Raw genomic sequence first — 20022 nt, 5'->3', positions numbered from 1 at the left:
TCCGCGAGCCCTGAAGTAGCAACATTCAAGTTTCATTACGCCACAACACTAGCTCAGCCATTTAAGAACAAATATAGTGCACAAATCAGAATCCAGCTATGCATTTACTGCACTTCATCTAAGGTCACCACTATGCAAAAGCACTACAGGATGGATGAAGTTTGAAGCATGCTCAGCTGCTGAAGAATGATGCATCATGGAGGACATGTGCAGCTGAGGAGCTGTGCAAACGTTAGAACAAAGTAGTAAATGAGAATAGGCCTGACAAAAAAGGAGAGAGAACAGGAGAAAGAAAAAGATAAAAAGGAAGCCAATTCTGTAAGACCTATTTAGCAATTCCCTAGTTGCTATCCATATTAGTGTTATTTATTTTGAACTGAAAGGACTGCTTAAAAAAAGCCCAATTTAAACTTTCTGGAGGAAGGTAATTGTCTTCTGTAGAAGAAAAAGTAGAATTAATAAAAGGAAAGTTGACTCATTTTCACATTAAGTGGTTATCAAGTTATGGCACCAGTAAACACACTGCCGCTTTAGTTTTAAGGGTGACAGTGGGACAGCTGCTTGTGCCGGCAGAAAAATTCATGCAATCATACAGCAAATTAGGTAATTCCTCAAGAATTTTATCTCTGGAAAAAACAAACCAACCTACCTGAGAGGTGCAGAAGATGCCTCACAGAAGTAACAGAGTTTTGGCCTGACTAGACCTGACTCCTCAACCTATTCTAATCATTACGGGTTTTTGGGCGTGTGGTTTTTTTTTGGTTTGTGCCTTTGAGTACCATGATCAGCATTGGTAAGCAGCATCAAGGTACGAATTTTTTTATGTAAATAAGTATGGCGTAAGAAAGTGCAGAAATCATTTAAATGCAAGACTGGATTTCCAGAAAACAAGTAAGATGATTAACAAAAAGACTTCTTGGAAACCACGCTGGCATTAATTTAAAAGGAAAGATAAAAAGCTAACTAGTACACTATTCATGCTTATGGCATGTTAAACTTTCAGGTAAAACTTATCCTCAAGGACTGGATTTTCAGGAATAAGGTGAAACTCAAATGCAAAAAGTACGCAGCTGAAAAGAAGAGGAACACAGACATGTAGGTGATAATCCTCACGCAATCAGCTCATAACAGCAGGTAGTTAAATAAAAGACAAACACAACTCTCTAATTCATAGGCAGATAGGCACCACTGGGATGGGTAAACATTACTGCCTTGTAGAAATACAAACTCACTGGAAAATCCACACACAACCACACCTCAGAAATAAAGTTTATCTGGAGCAGGTGTGAAAGAGGACTATTGAGATGATCAAGGAACTAAAGAACCCCTCTCTCATACTACCCTGGGAAAACAAAAAGCTGCACTTGTTAAAAAAAAAAAAAGTCAAAAAGTGGATATGATTGCTACCTACAAATACAATTGGAAGGAAGAACACCAGTAATAAGGATGCTGAAAGACAAAAGATCTGCCTAGGCTAATGGACAATAAAATTACATGGATAAAATAGTATAAAATTACCATGAATTAACCTTTGCAGGACCTTGGAATGGCTTTAGACATTTGAGCAGAGATTTTAGACAAGCCTTTCAAGAGGGAGAAGAGACAAAATGTCATTTCAGATGTAAACAATTTATCCATAATGTCTTATTACCAGATTCATAATTGAATTACAGTCATTTCCCCCAGTCAAATCTTGTATATGCCACTTTACTATTTCTGCCTATGCTTTTGATACCTAGCTTTCTATCTTGCTATTGATACCTTGACACCAGCTACTGAAAAAACACTGCAGGAACTGCTTTATCCTCCTGATACTCTTGGATATGAGTTGGTTTTGATATATATAGCTCATTAGTTAACAATTTTAATACTGCATATTTGAGGAAAACCTGGTCTGGACTGCTCTATCAGTTTTTTTTATGTCTATTTTACATTTAAAGTGAGCAACCAGAGTACCTTTTGGTAGGGTACATACACCACAGTCCACACTTTCAAAGCAAAGGCGCTTTTTTTTTTTTAAACACACAGTTTTTTAAACACATGGATCTTCATGTTGTGCAAATAAGAAATCACAAGCGTTAGCCAGAAAGGTTCTACAAAAGAAGAATAAAGGCCCCAAATAACACCTAAGCTCTTCCTCAGCAACTGGGGGGATTGCAGAGACAAATGGCTGGTCTAGCAGCAGCACTACAATGAACTGTGTCTCTCCAGCTCCTCGCAACCTGCCTGTCACCATAGTAACTTGGTGCTGCCATACAAACAGACTAAGATAGCAACCAGCTCTTTTTAAGCATTTTCAAAACAAAGCAGCTTCTTTCTTCATCCATTTCCACGGCAGAAAACAGCTTGCTTTGATCTTTTTTGTTGTTGCTGTGAAGAGCATACTGTAGAAAAGGAAAGCTAATTAAATATTTCTTGTGCATCATATTCTGAACATTTGGACTTCTTGAATAGCTGGATGAAAAGTGTCATACATTGTGTGCAATACTTACGAATTCTGTTAATCTACAATGTAGGAAGGTACAGTCCCTGCTGGGTACCTAATACCAATCACCAAAGCTTTGAATAGGTGAGACAGTCTTAATTGCAGTCTGTAGGCTCACTGTGCCCCAGGTTAATTTCTAGAAGTACATAAAAACATTAAACTCAGTACCCTACAGCTGCGATTACAAAGTGGAAAAGGCACAAACAGCTCTGTGTCTCACTGCCAAGCACGACTGTCCACAGGAAGCTTAGGTTTTGCATATTCACTTTTGAGTTTCACTGCACCCTTAGCCAGTGTATCTCTCATTAGGAACCACATAATTTATCAGAATCCTGTGGTACACTGGGGATCAGTCTTGTTCTCTCAACCATTATTTATTTCCTTCTGGAAACACATTTTTGTATCTGTTGACTCCAGCTAAGACTCTGACTAAGCATCCTGAGTCGAGGTGACATGTACTATTACTAAACGCTACACAGATCAAGTCTGTACACAACAGCATTTATATGAAAAGGTATTTCTAATCCATCCAGAGCCGTAATACTTAGGTGGGGCACATTAAGAGTTTTAGTTATTTTTGTGCTAAGCAAGACCAAGCAGTTCCACCCTTCCGCTGGAACCACAGTAAGCGTTGCTTATTCCAGAAACCCTTGCTAACAAACAAGGGAAGGAAAACAATTGTTTCAGTCTCATGCTGCCAAATTTCCAGGAGGTGTCAGCCACGTTATACAATCCAAATTCTCAAACAAGGTTCATCTTGACACGGTTCTTCCTTCAACAACTGCTCTTCATTGAAATGTGTTAATCTACAGCAGTGTGCCTAAATGGTCCTTTGCATAAAACGAGGAAAAGTGATCTTAAAGACTTACAAGTACATTACTAAGAAGTCAGATGAAGCTTGCAAAGGAGCAAGTGCAAGTATTAGAGCCAGACAGTCCCCATACACAGGATCCTCCTCCTATCCCTCTCACCATATTGTAGCACTAGAACTCCCAGTTCCCTTGGCATGCAGAGGCAAACACCAAGCACACAGAAGTCACTTCCTACGCTGGCATTAAGTTTCTCAGGTAAACACAATCCCACCAAGCACAGGTTCTCAGGACGTTATTTTGTTTCAAATAATGTCCACAGTGTTTCTAGACAGAAGGAGTAGTCAGGCACACGCAAACTTCAAGCCGCAGGTGCATTTGGGCTTTTTCTTTTGGTGTGGTTTTTTAAAGGTCTTAATGCTGGAAGAGTTTTCCATTCTGTGCTCATATTCTTTCAATCTTCTCCTAAAGAATGTGTATTTTCACTAGTGAACAAAAAACCCTCACCATATACAACATACTCATTCTTGTCTACAAAGAAAGACTTCTACATTAATTAATTTTATTAATGGAAACCAGAATTAAGATTACAGAAAACCATTTTTGTGCTGATTTTATTGCAGGGGGCTTTTTATTATCAGTTTTATTCCTCATGGAGGTTGCCCCTCTGCACATGAGCTATCTGCCTATATGACTCGCAAAAAAGGAAGACTGAAAGTTTACATTGGGGCACTCAGAAAAACGTTCCACCCAACTGGGTCTACGCCCAAGCAAACACACCCTAGGAGATGGGAGAGCACCATGATTACATACTATTCTAACTGTCACGCAGTCAAAGAACATTTCAAACTTTTCTTCGTAACTATGAAACTTCTGAAAAAATTAAATTATGTTCTCCAGCCAGCGACTCCACGAGTCAGAGCCTTCAATGTTGCTGTAAAGGATATTCAGACATTCAGTTTACCCTGCATGCAAAGTGGCTGGCTTAGTTCATGAGAAAAGGAGAACTGCGTGTTTTGGCAGGTGGTAGAGAAGAAATCTCTACGTTCTGAGCTAGGCTATGTCTATTCTAGCATAATAATGAGAACTTTAAGAAACATTTTTTCTCTTGCTTTCTCAGATCTCCCGTGCTGTAACAACTTTCACTCAGATGGTTTTACATTACCAGTTGGGTTTTGTTCTCGTATTGCTGGAAAAAGTGTAAAGTGTCAGGTTGAGTACTGTTGGTTGGAAAAGGAGAAAGCAAGAATAAGGCACTGACATGTTAATGCAGGTAAGTTCTGCTGATTATATAGATCTGCCTTAAATTAGATACTGATTTTGCAGCGACAAGCTCACATGTGGTCTCAATCCTCTCTCTGGTCAAAGACCATGTTTTCTTGGTTTACATTGGCCACTGATCCTGACTAACAACTAATATTAGGCTTTATTTTGTTTAAGCTATCTTTCTTCAAAGCCGATTTATGCAAGAGTTCTTTGGTAAGACTAAAGCCCCTGGCATTCTCCAAAAAGTCCAAAGTAGCTAAACTGAGAAGAATGGAATGTAGTTTTCATCCTTTTTGAAGTCTGGATTGTTTAGCTGTTCAGCATTTCATTTAAACTCCTTAATTCTAATGGGAATATGTTTAATTTAATTCTGATAAATTTTAAAAATACCTATAAAATATTTGTTAGAATGCATGAAGAAATTAATTTCTAGCAGATAGTTGTGTTTGGGTTTGGTTTTTTTTTTTTTTAAATAAGAACTAATAAATAACCTTATAACCACTAGAATACCATCAACTAATTTCTAACATAGTTCCTATGTTATGTTTGAACATACTATGGAAAAATTAAAGCTTGTCCATTCAGTTTTCTCAAGTGTTGCTTTATACAAGTCAGATGCCACAAGTCCCTCTCAAGAAACTAGATTTTATTTTCTTATTATGGAATGCCAACCTTTATACAATTACTATTTTATAATGCTTATAATATTTGGCAGTTATAGCAGTGTAGCATACACAAGGGTCAAAGGATTCATTCATAAGCAAAAAGCACAAAATATTCTCTGGCAAGCAGGGTTGAAGTATAATGAACGTAAAAATCAATGATTCCTGCATAATTTAAACTGATCAAAAAGTTTCAAGCTGCTACAACTACGAACTAAAACTTTTATAATTAAAAGATGAACAAGACAATGTGATATTGACAGAAAACTAACACCATTGACTTTGTGAGCACTCACAGCTCTAACAGAAGGATGAAATTAAGATACTTTCTTATTTCACTTCTGTGTATTTCACAGGTGGGGGGGCAGGATGTACAAATTGCTTTAGTTAAGTGCCATGCTTTTCCAAATGAAAGGATATGAAAGACACTGTTGATTCAGGCACTTCAAACACTATTAATACAAGTTTCCACCTAGAATTTGTATCTTTTATACACCTTAAGCCTCTTGATCCAAAGCTAAGAAAGGTCATCCTAAACCCTTTAGCAAGTATAAACTGAAGTCTCTTGAAGTTCATATAAATACTTCATCTGCTGTTGTACTGAGATTTCTAGCTGGTCAATTCCTTAAGTGGAGAAAAGCATCTTTTTGAAAAAGAACAGGACAAGTACTACGGAAAACAGGCCTTCCTTAAAGTCATACTGTGTGAAGGCATTCCCAACACTGACTCCATCTGCAAGTCACTACAAAGGGTTCCCTTGACCTGAACCCACTTTTGATAGCTATAGCATTCAGAAGTCTAGTTCTGAAAAGATCCAGAAACCACTTCTAATCCCACCAAAAGACAAACTGCCAAAACACTAATCTAAAATTCTTTAGATACCAGTGGTCACAGCTCCTATAGCAAGTAATTTGGCACAGCAAGACCAGAACAACAGACAAAAAGTAGCCTGTGCTGAACCTTCCCATCTACACTGTATGCAGTTCAGGAATTTTGCTTCGGACTGTATCTAGCCTGGTCTCCTGGTCCAAACATGCTTTGAAGCTGTCAGGAGAGTCAAACCCAGTGACTGACTCTTATGCACTCCATGGGGCCAGAAGCACATTTGGTGCACACCTAGAATAGAGGTTCTGGTGTAGTTTCCTCCAAAAGAAATCCATCTCATGCATAGCAAAACAATTCTGCAGTAAATAGGGGTACTCTCTTCAAAACTGTGCTACTGCTTTGAATCAAAACACTAACGGAAAGGTGGACAGTTACCTACTACTGTCTTGACTCTCCAGGCCTTTTATCGACTCATAAACCTCTCTGCTCAGACCTCTTTTCTGGACTTAACTTGTAGCTGCTAGCCCCTCCTTAGACTTAGCAAATTTTTTCCCATTTCTGCTTTTTCCTGCCAAACTCTTTGCAGTAACTTTTCTCTCTAAAAGCATGCTCAAATAATACACACCAGCCAAAAACAACCACTCAAGAGAAACAAACAACAGGTTTTCCTGCAGTATTTCCTCTGCCCTAAGATAATATTTCCTTTTTTGAAACAAATGTTGCAACTCATCAAGTTCAATATCCACTAGAACTTTTCTCTTACAGGTCAAAATGTTACTATTTATCTAGACATTTTATTTAATACGCTCAAGCTCCTTCAGCAGCTATGCTCATGATGATTACATGCGAACTACATGTTACCTCATCACATCATTAGATGATGGTCCAGATGAAGAGACGTTCTTAACCAATTTCTGTCTTAGGTGTCCACTTTCCTCAAAAGCAGTCTCTGAAGTAGCTTAAAATTATGTGGATATGAAGCTACTACTTCACCCACTACCAGGCGCGTATGCACGGAGAAACGACACTGCTTTCCGAACCTAGGTCAAGTAGAGTCCTGGCATTTTTCTGGTCTGCCTGTGATACCTCGTCTCACAATCAAACCCTATATGAAAGAGTTTGATGTGACCAGGGCACACCACGCTTGGAAGAAAAGCCCTGCACAGCACACAGTCCTGCTCTTTGTGGAGACAACAAAGGATGAAGATAAGGAAGCCTAGCCTTAGCCAGCAGCAGAAGTTCTAACCAAGTGCTAACGGACTGAAGTGAGCTGCTAATGGCTGTCACTACATTTGACTTCAGTATGGAACTATTTAAAAGAAGCTTCCTGAAAGAAATCTAAGGGTTTTTTTACTTCTAGAAATTCTCTACTTAATAACCTCTTTTGCCAACACCTATGGCTTTAGTTACATGTACTTAAATCCTGAAAGGGTTGTCTTTGAGGTTCTCCAGAAGTCTCAGGTACCCTATGCCTACTGGAGGGGACATGTTCATGAATGCTTTTGGCAGTGGCAAGCCCTATCAGACTTCTGTGACTGATGAGAGTTTCATCAAGCATATTAAGAAGTAAAGCTTCAGTCCAGGGTCCTGGGATTGGCGAGCCCTCAAAACACAAGGCGTTCCTATCATCTCAGCATGATTCAACTTGCTGTCCAAAAAACCAGATCCAGCAGCCTTTGATCTTCAAAGATGACAGGGAACAGCCTTTGAGGCAGCCAAATGCGTCTTTCTGCATTACCAGATTGCTACAGACAGGCAGATGGGTGGAGCAGTCTCCATGTTCCTACCATAGAAGCATCGCAATACTGTGTTAAATTATAGCAGCATAGAAGAGTACACATGGCACGTGGGAGAAGAGATCCCAAATTCAGCTGTGCAGCTGCTAGGTGGGACCACCCTGTTCATACACACATCGAAGAGACACTTGTTTTGCTACATTCAAGTCAGAATGAGCCGGTCACAGAAATGGCAGAACTGGACACTAAATACCTTGCTTCAAAGGGACCTTTCACTAGCTACATCCCACATTTGGAAGTATTTTAACACATCTCTCTGAATCTTTTGTCTTTAGGACAAGTACAGGTCAACTGTAGAAAGAAATTAGACGCTCAGATGATGAAAGTTACATTACTACAACTGAGAGTAAAAACCTCTTACCTCACCAAATGCACCTCTTCCAATCACTTTTATAATTTCAAAGTCATCTCGGTGGAGTTGCATTTCCTTTACCAATTTTGTAAATGGTCTCGCTGTTTAAGAAAAAAAAAAAAGAAAATTATGACGAGAAATATTATAAACCAAAATAATCCACAAGCCAAAAGTCAAAAGAACTCGTTGCATACCCAGTGCAATAGTAGTTTTTCAACTACTGTTAGAACTATAGAAGAAAAAAATATTAATTACACTATTTAATTAACACTTAGAATTTTTTTTAAAGTTCAATCCTACAAATGGTTCTGCCTTACTGCCAGTGAGTGAAGAGCAGAACAGTCTTTCAGAATGATTATTCCCGCCTTTCTTTAGGGTTTTGTGAATTGGTGAAACACCACGTGAAAGGGAGAGGGCTGATTCATTATTTGTAAACCCTAGAGGAAAACCTGTCCTATCCTTCAGCCACTAGAATAATTCTCTTCATAAGCAGAGTTCAGCTTTGCTCCTTATAATTTCAGCTAGTACCAGCTAAAGCTTTAACAACCCGCTCTCAAGAGATAGCTGTCTCTACTCAATAGCAATGAAACCATTTTCTATAAGATCTGTGGCCAATTTAAGATATTTACTCTGAACTATCTTCTCTGTTAAGCAACAAACACCAGATCCCCATTAGTCCAGCAATTAACTAACCTACACTTACTTTGTTCTGGTGGTCCCACTGGATTCAAGACATTTCTCAAAATATCTGGTTGATAAAATTCCACTGTACCTGCAGATTCCATCAATTTTCTCTTCTCCAGCTTCCACTCAGAATATTTATTTCTAGCGTATCATAGGATGAGGATTACTGTTTAGATACGTTTGTTACAATTCACTACTCTGATTATGAAGATCAAATCAACAAGGAAAAGCAGTGGTGCAAGCTAAACTGCACAAGGGCAAGTATGGCATCTATAAAAACAGCAGCTTACACTTCTAACCACAAAAAAAAGACTGCTCTTTTTCACCTCATCACAAACACTATTAGACTAAAAAGACTGACGTTTTTAAACACACATGTATTTTTCCCATTTGCAACTGAATAAAACATCACAAAACTACTACTTGTAATTCAGCCCAGACTCCCGTTTTACTTCACCTTACATTATGATTAAGCTAATGAGTTACAAGCCAAACAGAATTCCTACAAGAGGGGTCACTGCCTTGACAGTGTATTTCAGATGCTAACACAAACAAACCAAACCTTACAAACACACAGAAAATACAGAAATCTGAACTGGATATTATAGACTTCAGTGCAGAAAGCCTGAATCACCAAAAATTCTTATATGCTAATAAAATGAAGAAACAGTCATACTGAAGAATAGCCCTGCTACTTCTTTGTACTTAGGAGAGGTGCTGTTGAAAAGGTTTGCTCCAAAAGTAATACCCCTTTCACTCAATGTTTCTTGTCTATCCCAAAGTATGAAATTTAAGAATGAGACTAATAGATTTCCTGCTAGATTCCCCATTTCAGCTGGGCAAATGCCTACCGTGGTCTCCCCCACCACAAGGCCATTGAGACTACAATCCCAAAACCCCGAATTGTTTCTAACAAACTTACCCAGCAACACCAACTCAAACCAGTTAGAGACCTATACCAGTCCAGTCAGACATCTATACAAGTAAATACCACTGCCAATGGCTGTGCTATATATCAATTACTTTGCAAGGTTCTCTCGCCTCCTTCCCATCAGATGAGGACAGATTTAGGAAACGCAACTACAGGTAAGAAATAAATGTGAAAGTTCCATTATTGAGTTATGTATCACTATTCCAGAATGCAAACGATTGGACTAATTTTCCAGAACACCAGCTTCTGTTACTAAGATTCAAAGGGAGGGGAAATGAAATCCAGTAATTTTACTTCTGGGGGATACTAAACCAATAATAGTTTGGTTTTTTTTTTTTTTTTAAGAAATAACCAATGTTAGCAATAATTCTAGTCAGTAAACAGAATACCAAAGTAACAGGTTTAAGTATTTATAAAAAACTCTGCTGCTGTAAATTGATCACAAGCAACTTTCCAAGCAGGAAGACACAAACCTACACAAGTTTAAGCTGTCTTGTACACTTAACAAAAAATAATCCTCATTTCCTACATTTTTCTTTTGTCAACTGGTGACAAAATACTTTATTATTTTGTCTACAGTTTTCCTTGCTTTAAAATGCATCAAACTTCACCTCGCTGAAATCTGTATTCAGTTTAGAAATGCAGTAAGTTGTTTTAGAGCAAGTGAATTCAATGAGTTTTATATTTTAAAAGATAATAAATATTATGTATCAACCAGAGCACGTACTTAAATTTGAGTAAACAGAAGAAATAGTGTCTGCATAGAAGGGCGTTAATGCTGTCTTTCTATGAATCTGACTCAAGAAGGAAGAATTAGCAGACCTCATTCTCTTTACCACCATTTCAATTGGAAGACTGCAAGAGTCCTAGATTGGTTCTGCTTTTTCCATCTCAGTTGGTCAACTGAAGTACTACACACTAAAATGAATTAGTTTAATACATGTAAATGAAAAAAAAAGTATTCCCTCCTAAAAGAAAGTTACTATTTTTACAAGCTATTTGGGCACTTAACTAACATTAGCTTTCAGTATTTAGCAGGTGTCGGGTTCAGAAACACTACAACTGAAGTGGTCTCTCTCTTGGAAAGATAAGCACCAACATGGCTATTTGAACGTACAGAGAAATTTTAAATTGGATAAGACTTCCCCTGAAATGGAAAAATTCAAGTCTGTGTCAAGGCATCTAAGTAAATAAAATTTGAAAGTAAAACCTAATATCCACAGAATCTCATCATCAGAGATCACACCAGAGATTACACAGCAGATCAGAGCTCAGGGGAGGCAACACACCAGTAATTCATTCAAACTGATACTTGCTTTATTGGCATTTTAGAGCAGAACCCTGCTCACGTCAGGATGTGACCTGCTGCTTTTGAGTACTGGATTGCACAATTTTAACCTCTTTAGTAAGTTAAATAAATAATTTTCAATTTGCTTTCGTGCTCTCACCCAGGAGGTTGCTGCTTCCTCAACCTCTAATATCCAGATCAGTAACATTCACAGAACTGGCAAAATTGAGTGAGCAGAAATTTGCACCAAAAGTATCAGAGCTGTGTTCACTGTGCTTGCTAGAATGATGCCAAGTGATATTACCCACCATCATATAACTGGTAAAAAGCCCCAGCTTCTCCTTATCGCTATTTTATAAATAGAGACCTCAAAGCAAACGTCTGTCCATATACTGGAATGAAAAACTACACTTTACTGATTTTAATCCTAATATTAAAAGCAGGACTTACAGAGTTGAATTAATACTTAATGGAAGTATTTCATCTTGGCAAACAGAAGCATTAGCTGTACTAGGGGTTTTGTTGGCAGTGATTACTGAATTTTGTAATATATACTGTTGTCAGGGTAACATTAGCCGAGAGTAATTGCAGTAGTTTGTTTATTCATGACTGTGAGGCTGTAATCAGAATTTGGGATAGGCGTTCTACGTGCCATGTATTTGTATGCATCACTGCCTTTCCTCTCAAGCTGATTTTTGCATTATTGTAGCACACTTGTTTGGAAGAAGGGTGTTCTCCATAAGGCCACAGAAGAAAAAAAGAACAACTAATTTTAAGGAGCCAAGAAATATATGCTCTCAAGAATATAACACAAAACAGTAACAGTCAATGTTTTGATCAATATTCCTAACAGGAAGTGAAATGCCAGCATTTATTTCTTCATTGAAAACTTGGGTGTGTATGAAAGACATAACTCTCCACCCACAAACAAATTCTATTCCGATCATATTCTCCTCTTCCCTGATAGATGGGACCAGGATATTTTGTTTGCACAAAAAGAAAACACCAATTTGAATAATTTGAAAACATAATTTGAAGCGCAGTCATAGGTAAATATGTTTGTGATTTAGGTTTGTGAGCTGGTGCATCCATACTGCAGTCAATTTGTATTATGCCACCCAAAAAGAGATATTTGAAGACTGTTTCAGAACAACTAAAAGCTGCAGGAAATGCCAGTGGAGACAATCTGACACAGCAGACCGGGCACTCTGCACTGCTACCCCAGGAATGGGTGTGCACCAGCCTCTGTCAAGGTCAGATGTATATGTCAAATTTCCTCTCATTTCTGAAAGGAGGTCAGGGAAGGATGGTACTACTGTCAACATCGCCCTCAGAAAATAACAGGACCACTTTTCCAAGCTAGAATAATAATAATGAGAAGTATTGAGGTATGTTTTCAATTTTTACTTTTGGTTCAGATTCTGATCAATTCAATTTATTCAATAATTTACTACCTGGAACCATAAAAGCTAGCACCTTTGCATTACAGTGGATAAAAGACTACTCACTGGCTCTAATTTGAGGACTCCTGCATATTTTGTTAGGCAGTCCAAGTTTCCAGAAATTCAGTGACAAAAATCACCGAGTCAAAGCTGCCAAATGTTCAAGAACATCTGATGTTTTGTATCATTGGCAGCTTCAAATTTTAAATAAATGTGACAACTGCAAGAAAATAATACACAGACTTGGAGATATCAACAATTCAGGTTGAAAGGGATGTCAGGAGGTCTTTAGTCCAACCTCCTGTTCAAATTGCAGTCAATATTGATTTCAGACCAGGTTATTCAGGGTTTTGCCTGGTCAGGTCTCAAAAATTTCCATGGATGGAGACTCCATGGCCTCTAGGACAACCTATTCATATACTGGACTGCCCTGCACCAGGTAGTTTCACAGTTCAGAACTGAACTTGTAAGTGATTTGGGGTTTAAGTCATTATATAACATGATGGTAACATTCAGGTAGATCTACCCAGAAGGTACATCCAAACTGTCTGATCATCCAGAAATTCATCTGCCACCATGCTCCCTTTATCTACTCATCCCCTTTACAAAACACTGTGGTAGGAAACTATGTGAATTGCAAAATATTAATGTCAGGGAAACAACAAAATGACGCAGATGATTGTCTGTGGAGCCATACTCCCTACCAGGCAGATCCAATATTTTATTTAAGATGTTTTCTTTGGAGGAAGAACATGAAAGAGCAGCAAGTTTTACAATTTCCCTCAACCATCCCTCTTAACTTACATTCTAGAAATCAAGTAACTTGTTTGCCCTTTGCGCACCCTTTTCAAAGAAATAGCATTCCTGTGATATTGCTACTAAAACAGTAGGCTGACAGGTTTAACAAGTTAGTGCTTGTACACATGTCTTGGGAGATACCCACACCCAGGTAGCCCCGACCTGCTTACTAGGGTGATAAATACCTGTTACAACCCACACTTGAGTTTTAAAGAAGTACAACCCTCTTGCTACCTGATTGTGAAGTTTTCTCTGTATCTTAGAAATGTAAATTTTTGTTAATTCTTTCATCCCTTGACTCCAGTCTTATTTTTTCCAATTATAGATCCTTGCCTCCCTTTTCCTGTGTTGGCCTGTTTCCTCTTACTGTCCACTACTGTGAATGCTTTTTTCCAGTCTGGTTTCCTAAGGAAACAAGGTATGTACGATCACACCGTCTACCTGGTACCTTTCAATCCTAGTGAAGGCCCTCAATATCCCTTGTACCAAATTTCACTGAAGTTGTCCAAAGATACCAAGTTGCTGCAAGTTTTATAAAAAAAATGGCAGTCAACAGGAAAGACACCACAGTATCATCTCTGCTAAGGGAAAGACTGCAGCAGGAATATAGCCACCACCTGCCTAGCTGGGCAAGCACCACATACGAAGGTGCAAAGCAGACCTACCTTGCTGTCCCTAGTCACAAGGGACAGTAGAGCAATACTGACATAGAAGAGGGAAGAAAGCAAGCATACAACAGAAAGGGGAAGGCAGCACAGGGGGAAGGGCAGGGGATTACTCCACTGAGCCTAGTGAAGGAGGTACCAAAAGTCAAACTTCACCAAAGTTGTGCTCTTTACAAGCAAAAGGTAACACACACTGTGTTCTCTGACACATTTTCTGCAGGGCCTTTCATTTCTGTCATGCCCTCCCTCCTGTTTTTCTAACATACATACACACACTTCACTTAACTCTGTCTGCCTCTTGCTCAATGATCCGATTCTTCATCATTCATCAACATCCATTAGATAAATAAATTCAGTGGTGCAAGACTTCAGTTATCATTACAAGTACAAGCTCTGCTGGGTTAAAAACCTGAGCAGCACAACCTAGCACCTCTTGCAAAATGCTTACAGCTCTTGCAGAACAGCCTCTTCATACAGGACACAGCTTCACATGCTGTCAGAGTCCCCTTTATCCCCTGAGCAAGACCATCCAGTTCTACAATGCCTGGCTAGTAAGCACTTCCTAATTTTAAGATGTTGTCTTCTAACAGTATTTATCTGAACTGAAATGCCAGTAGAAACAGACATATACACTAATACAGCACCATGAAAGTCTGAATCTTCTTGAGGCTGATTACAAGCATTTTTCAAGACAGTAAGTGGTAACTCTTATTAAATTAAGTATTGTACTGTGATACTTAACCTAGTATACAAATGTTTTTTAAAAACCTCACACTTTTCTGAAGTAGCAGCACACCAAGGTATCCATTCGAAGCCATGATTATGGCTTTTGCTTCATTTTATGAAAGCCTTCTGACATACATAAAATAGAGTGCCTGACCACTTTCAATCAGATACTTTGCTGGCACTTAAAGGAACTATGAGTTTGGACAAGATTTGGATTAGATAATTACATGCAATATCCTCAAAGGTTTAAAAGGATAAAACCGACATTACTTTTAGGCTCAAACCAAGACTGAGTGCTTACAGTTTCTGCATTTTGCTCCATGAGCAGCTTTATCAGTTACAGAAGAACTGATCCTGGCATTTAGAATTTGTACACTAGTTTGAGATAACTGCATGAAAAAGTTTTCACTATGCTAAAGGGTAATGGCACCGGGAAACGTTTTGAAGAAAAATATTAACTAGCAGTTCTGGTGCTGATCCTATTAGCATCACTGAACTCGACAGCGGAAGAGCACTGCATTTACCTTGAACCTTCATCCCTGTTCACTGTTAGTCTTCTTGTGTGGCAAGCCCCAAAAGCAAGTATCACATAAAAGGACTCAATCCGCAGCAATATGCTACCATTTGCCAGCTCGTTGATGAATGTTACCACAAACACTTAATAGTTGGCTATCTGCCTGAGTAGCCCATTCACTGCTTTTCATGCTTACAATGAAAGGACAGCAAAGATAATACTCAAGTTTTGCACAGACAAGTACTGAGGAACTGGCAGATGGTACTGAGTAGCCCAAGCAACAAAATGTGTTGCCAATTTCACTCCTGTCAAAGCCACTGTGCTTCCCCCTTTGAGAACTCGACAGCAACAGAGTTCTAGCAGGTGAGAAGTAGTAAGTGTTAGCTTACATATCCAAGAACCAACACCAAATGACTATTTGCTGAACTGATATATGTAAAAGACAGTAGCTTACTTATGGAAAAATAATGGTCGGATAAAATAAAAACCACACACCAATCAGACCTAAAGATAATGGCATATGCTAATGCTGCAACGGATGCAAGTACAAGGGAGAGGAAGTTTATATCTGAGATCTAATAGAGGAGGAAGCTCACTGCCCAATGTCTCATCTTCACGTTGTGTTACTGTCATGCAATTATCCATAATTTAGGAAAGTACAACTTGGTCTCTAGAACCAATTCAGGCAGGGTTTGTCTGTGGGGTTTTTTTTTGTTTGTTTGTTTGGTTTTTTTAATACTGAAGTTGACCTTGGAAGATGAAACTGTTACTATTAAGACTGAAGAAAAATGTGACTGTGAATAGCATTTAGTTTGGGAAACCCAGAAGTAACTTACCATCCACACAAGCTTGGTGCAGCTTCACAATATGTAATATATTAGCATACAGCTATTGGGACAATTCTGAACAAGAAAGCCTGCACCTTTATGAGTATTAACCAGGGCATTCCAAAAAACATCCAGCAATTTGAGATCAAGTTCTAGCCCAACTCTCACAGGAGAATTAAGAAAGCTCCTAGAGAAACTGTGTTCCTGACTGCAGTCTGTAGTCTAGTTTTTCATCTCTCTTTCCAACCTGTCACACTTGTTTGAGAGGGAAAGCTGCCATGCCTCTCTAACCTTTCCTTAAGGTTCCCAGCTCTTTCAACAGACTAGCACCAACCATGGATACCCTGGTAGCCTATCAGCCTCTTCAGCCTTAGAGACTTCACTGACCATCTGTTGTGCAGAAGTCAAATAATATCTGCAAGTCGACACTTCCTGAAGAGACTGAATTACGAGATCTTGCTTCTACTTGAATTTCATAAGGTTTTCAAAGGTGGTATTTTCCTTCTTCTTAAGCCTTCCTAAAAAATGCAAAGAAAAGATTACTAATCCACAATAAAGGATCTTTTCTGCTCTTGAATAAGTGTTGATATCCAATGCCTTCTTAAGCTTCATCTTCAGTCCCTTTATTTTCCTCAAGACGATCACACCCAACCCAGAAGACACATGTACATCAAGTCATATACAGGCTCTCTAAATCACAGATTTTCCCTGCGACCGTCTGACATCCCAGACACTTGAGACAACTTAATGGGGAGCTACACGACCACTTTAATCCAGGAAATCCATTCTGCTGCCAAAGAGGTCTTCCTTGTTCCTCCCCACCACGCTTCACCACTTTATTGTCTGGATTATCATTAGTGTTCACATGGTATGTCAAACCAGGAAACATTTCCAGGCGAAAGCTCACTTGTCTATCCCATCCCCTCCCATCAAACTAATCACAGAATATGACTCACATACAGCTGTGACCTTGGAGCCCCAGCCCATGGCTGGCATCAGGACAAGGCTGGAGAAGGGCAAAATGGCCTTTTTTGGAACTGATGTGGATCTGCCTCGGGCTGCAGTGATTATGGAAGTGCTATGCAAGAGTCTGTTTCTAGCCAACCTACAGCACATTAGGACAGGATCTTCCAAGACATGTGTCAAAACACTGTAAGAAACAGATGGCAACAATCACCACACAATCACCAACACAATCTCTGTTTAATATAGCTTTATTTGTACCTGAATTTTTCTATACTCCTAGTCCAGAGTCAGATTTTACAGGTGTTGGAGAGGCTAAGCCACAGCAAACAGCAATCACAGATTGAAACACATCAGTAATGGAAAAACTGTTTCAGGCTTCTACATGAATCACTAGTTCCAAACAGTAAAACATCAATGATTTAATTTCTTTCATTCCATAACAGTTGTAAATATTGCTAAAATCCACTTATTTTACTGCATGATGAATAATCTAAAAAGCAGAGTTAATTTTTTTGTAGAATAGTTTGAGAAATACGACTGCTCAGAAAAACCATTTGATATTTTCACTTATTTTTCAGTTTCAAACTAGAGATTAAATCTTGAATGTGAGCTCACTCAAATTTCAATAACATGAATGAATCTAAATTTCATCACTCTGCACCTCTTGCACACCCTGCTAAGAAATAAAACAATTCCAATCTGATGACCACACTGTGTCGATATAAGCTTACATACACTTGCATCAATTAAGAAGCCACCACTTACATCATCAACACATAAGCAAAGTTCTAGTTTTCTGACTGCATGCTTTATTTAATCTTAAAAGTAAAATTCAGCAAGACAAGCAGCCTATCTGTTCTATCGATTATTTACAGCAAACACACATCTTTTGCTTTCTCCAGATACATGTACGATGTTCTCTCAAGTTACTAAAAACTTAACACATGCATTATATAACAGAACAATTCATACTTTACACTGGTGCTATATTTACCACATGCCACCTCCTTTACTTTAAACGTTAGAGGTTTCTATTAATAAGCTCTTCTTGACAAAGCACCCTACACAAATGCACTTACAGTGACAGGAGAGAAATCCACCTCATGAGGTACCCCTTTTCTCTACCTAGAAATTTAGAGTGAAATAAAGACTTAGTTCAATAACACAACTGAAGCGGATTGCTGTGACCAGAGGGGCAGTTTCACAGATCTGCTCTGTTCCTTGCACAGCTGTAACAAATTCAGCTGGTCTCACCTCACCGACCCAATTCTGCTCACTAAACCAGCAGAAACCCGACCTACCAAGGCACATAATGCAACTATCATCTTGTAGTTTAACAAATTGAATCATCATCACTGCAGGGTTGGGAGAGGCTGCTACACCAGCGCAAGCAAGTGTAAAGGAGCACAGCTCTTTTTCGGAAGCTGTCATCTTAAGTAGCACAGACCAAGGTAAGATGAACTGCCCATGCAAGGGCCTGCAGAGCAGTCTAGCTGATTCAGAGGCGGCCTGCCTTGGTGCAGCTGCACAGAAAGCTGTGCAAGGGAGCAGAGTCAAATGACAATTACCTTTTTCCTGATACTTCAGTTCTCAGCCAGATCAACACCACAAACTAGTAAATATAAGACTAAGGGGATGTGGCATTAGATCAGCTTACAATGCTACAGAACTGCACCTGACTTTACTTTTTTTTTTTGATGGCTCAAGGCTGCAACACTATACATATAAATACCTTGAGATGTCTTTCAGAGTTCAGACAGCAGCAGCTACTTTAAGCACAGGTGTGGCACATCTTTCTCTTCACTCCACTTCCTTTTAAACGGTAGCGGGCAGGAGGACATTTTCCCCGGCATTACTCACCCTGTTTCAGAACTTCCCTGGAGCTCCAGGTCTAATTAAAGGTCAACAAAAGTCAGATTTTTGCCGTAGGAAAAGGCCATGAAGACACGCGACAAGCAATTACTGTAACCAGTCACTAGAACATCTGGAGTAGCTCAGAAGTTACTCAGAAGCAGAGAAGAGGAGGATTGCCTTTAAATCTGCAGAGAATACTAACAAGTCCCGAGCTAAGATTTCCTACACTTTATAGTGGAAGGCTCAGAGTTGCTCTTTTTATTATTATAAATATTTTCACTTTTTCAGCTCCCTCTTTAGACCAGGCACTTCACAGCCAAAGCCATTCTGCCTTGCTCTGCTCCTTCCAATGCCTCTGGCTGGGAGCAATAAAAAGGAAGACCATTTACAGCAGCATTATTTTCACTGACTCAAAGTTCTAAAAGTCACTACCAACGTTAACACAGGGCAAGCAGGGCATTAGGAGCATGGTCAGCCATCTGTAAAAGAAAAATCCCTGGGGTTTGGGGTATTCAGAAGGCAAGTGCATCTCCAGAGGGCAGGGTGCTTCTGACACTTTAGAACGGATGTAAAGAGAGTAGAAAGGGAAGAGAAACAAATCTCTCAGCCTTCTCAGGTGTGATGAAAACACTATCCAGATGAAGCAACATGCTTCTAATCTCACTATGCAACTTTTCTTTAATGTCTGACACTGACTCAACACATTTCAAAACTTGTCTCTATCTATCCCCAGGCTTTCCATACACTATAGTTAAAATTTAAATTGATAAAGGGAAGTCTAGATTTTTCAAGGGAGAAACCAAAAAACTACTGGAAATTTATGAGAAGATCCTAAACGTGGCCTTAGATGCAGATTTCTGGAAACGGAGTCAGACTGTGTGCTACATTGATCACTAGCAGTATCGATTGTTAAACCCCAACAAAAACTGTCATTATTAAGAAATAAAACGAGATGCCTGTAGAATTCTGTTTTAGAACATTGCCCAATTAACAGCATCAACTAGTTACCAAGATCATAACACCTGCTATTAAATAAGAACAAAAACACATCTAAAGCTTGCTTGGAAGCAAGGGGTTTTTTTAATACACATTGAATAGCCCTCAAAGAAAACATTTTGGATAGAGGATAATT

General features: G+C 38.9%; 1 protein-coding gene across 6 annotated transcripts in view; it reads right to left on the bottom strand.

Moving 5' to 3' along the window:
- CDC42BPB (CDC42 binding protein kinase beta) overlaps nucleotides 1–20022 on the bottom strand; it is a 97886-nt gene that overhangs the window by 59827 nt on the left and 18037 nt on the right. For all 6 annotated transcript variants that reach the window (XM_086462652.1, XM_086462651.1, XM_086462650.1 and 3 more), the window contains exon 2: nucleotides 8205–8296. In XM_086462652.1, coding sequence (XP_086318778.1) covers nucleotides 8205–8296 — 92 coding nt within the window. The remainder of the gene's footprint in view (nucleotides 1–8204; nucleotides 8297–20022) is intronic.

The sequence above is a fragment of the Leptosomus discolor genome, chromosome 3 (genome assembly GCF_034619465.1).
Source record: "Leptosomus discolor isolate bLepDis1 chromosome 3, bLepDis1.hap2, whole genome shotgun sequence".
Taxonomy (NCBI): domain Eukaryota; kingdom Metazoa; phylum Chordata; class Aves; order Leptosomiformes; family Leptosomidae; genus Leptosomus; species Leptosomus discolor.
This window is presented reverse-complemented; position numbering and strand designations above follow the sequence as displayed.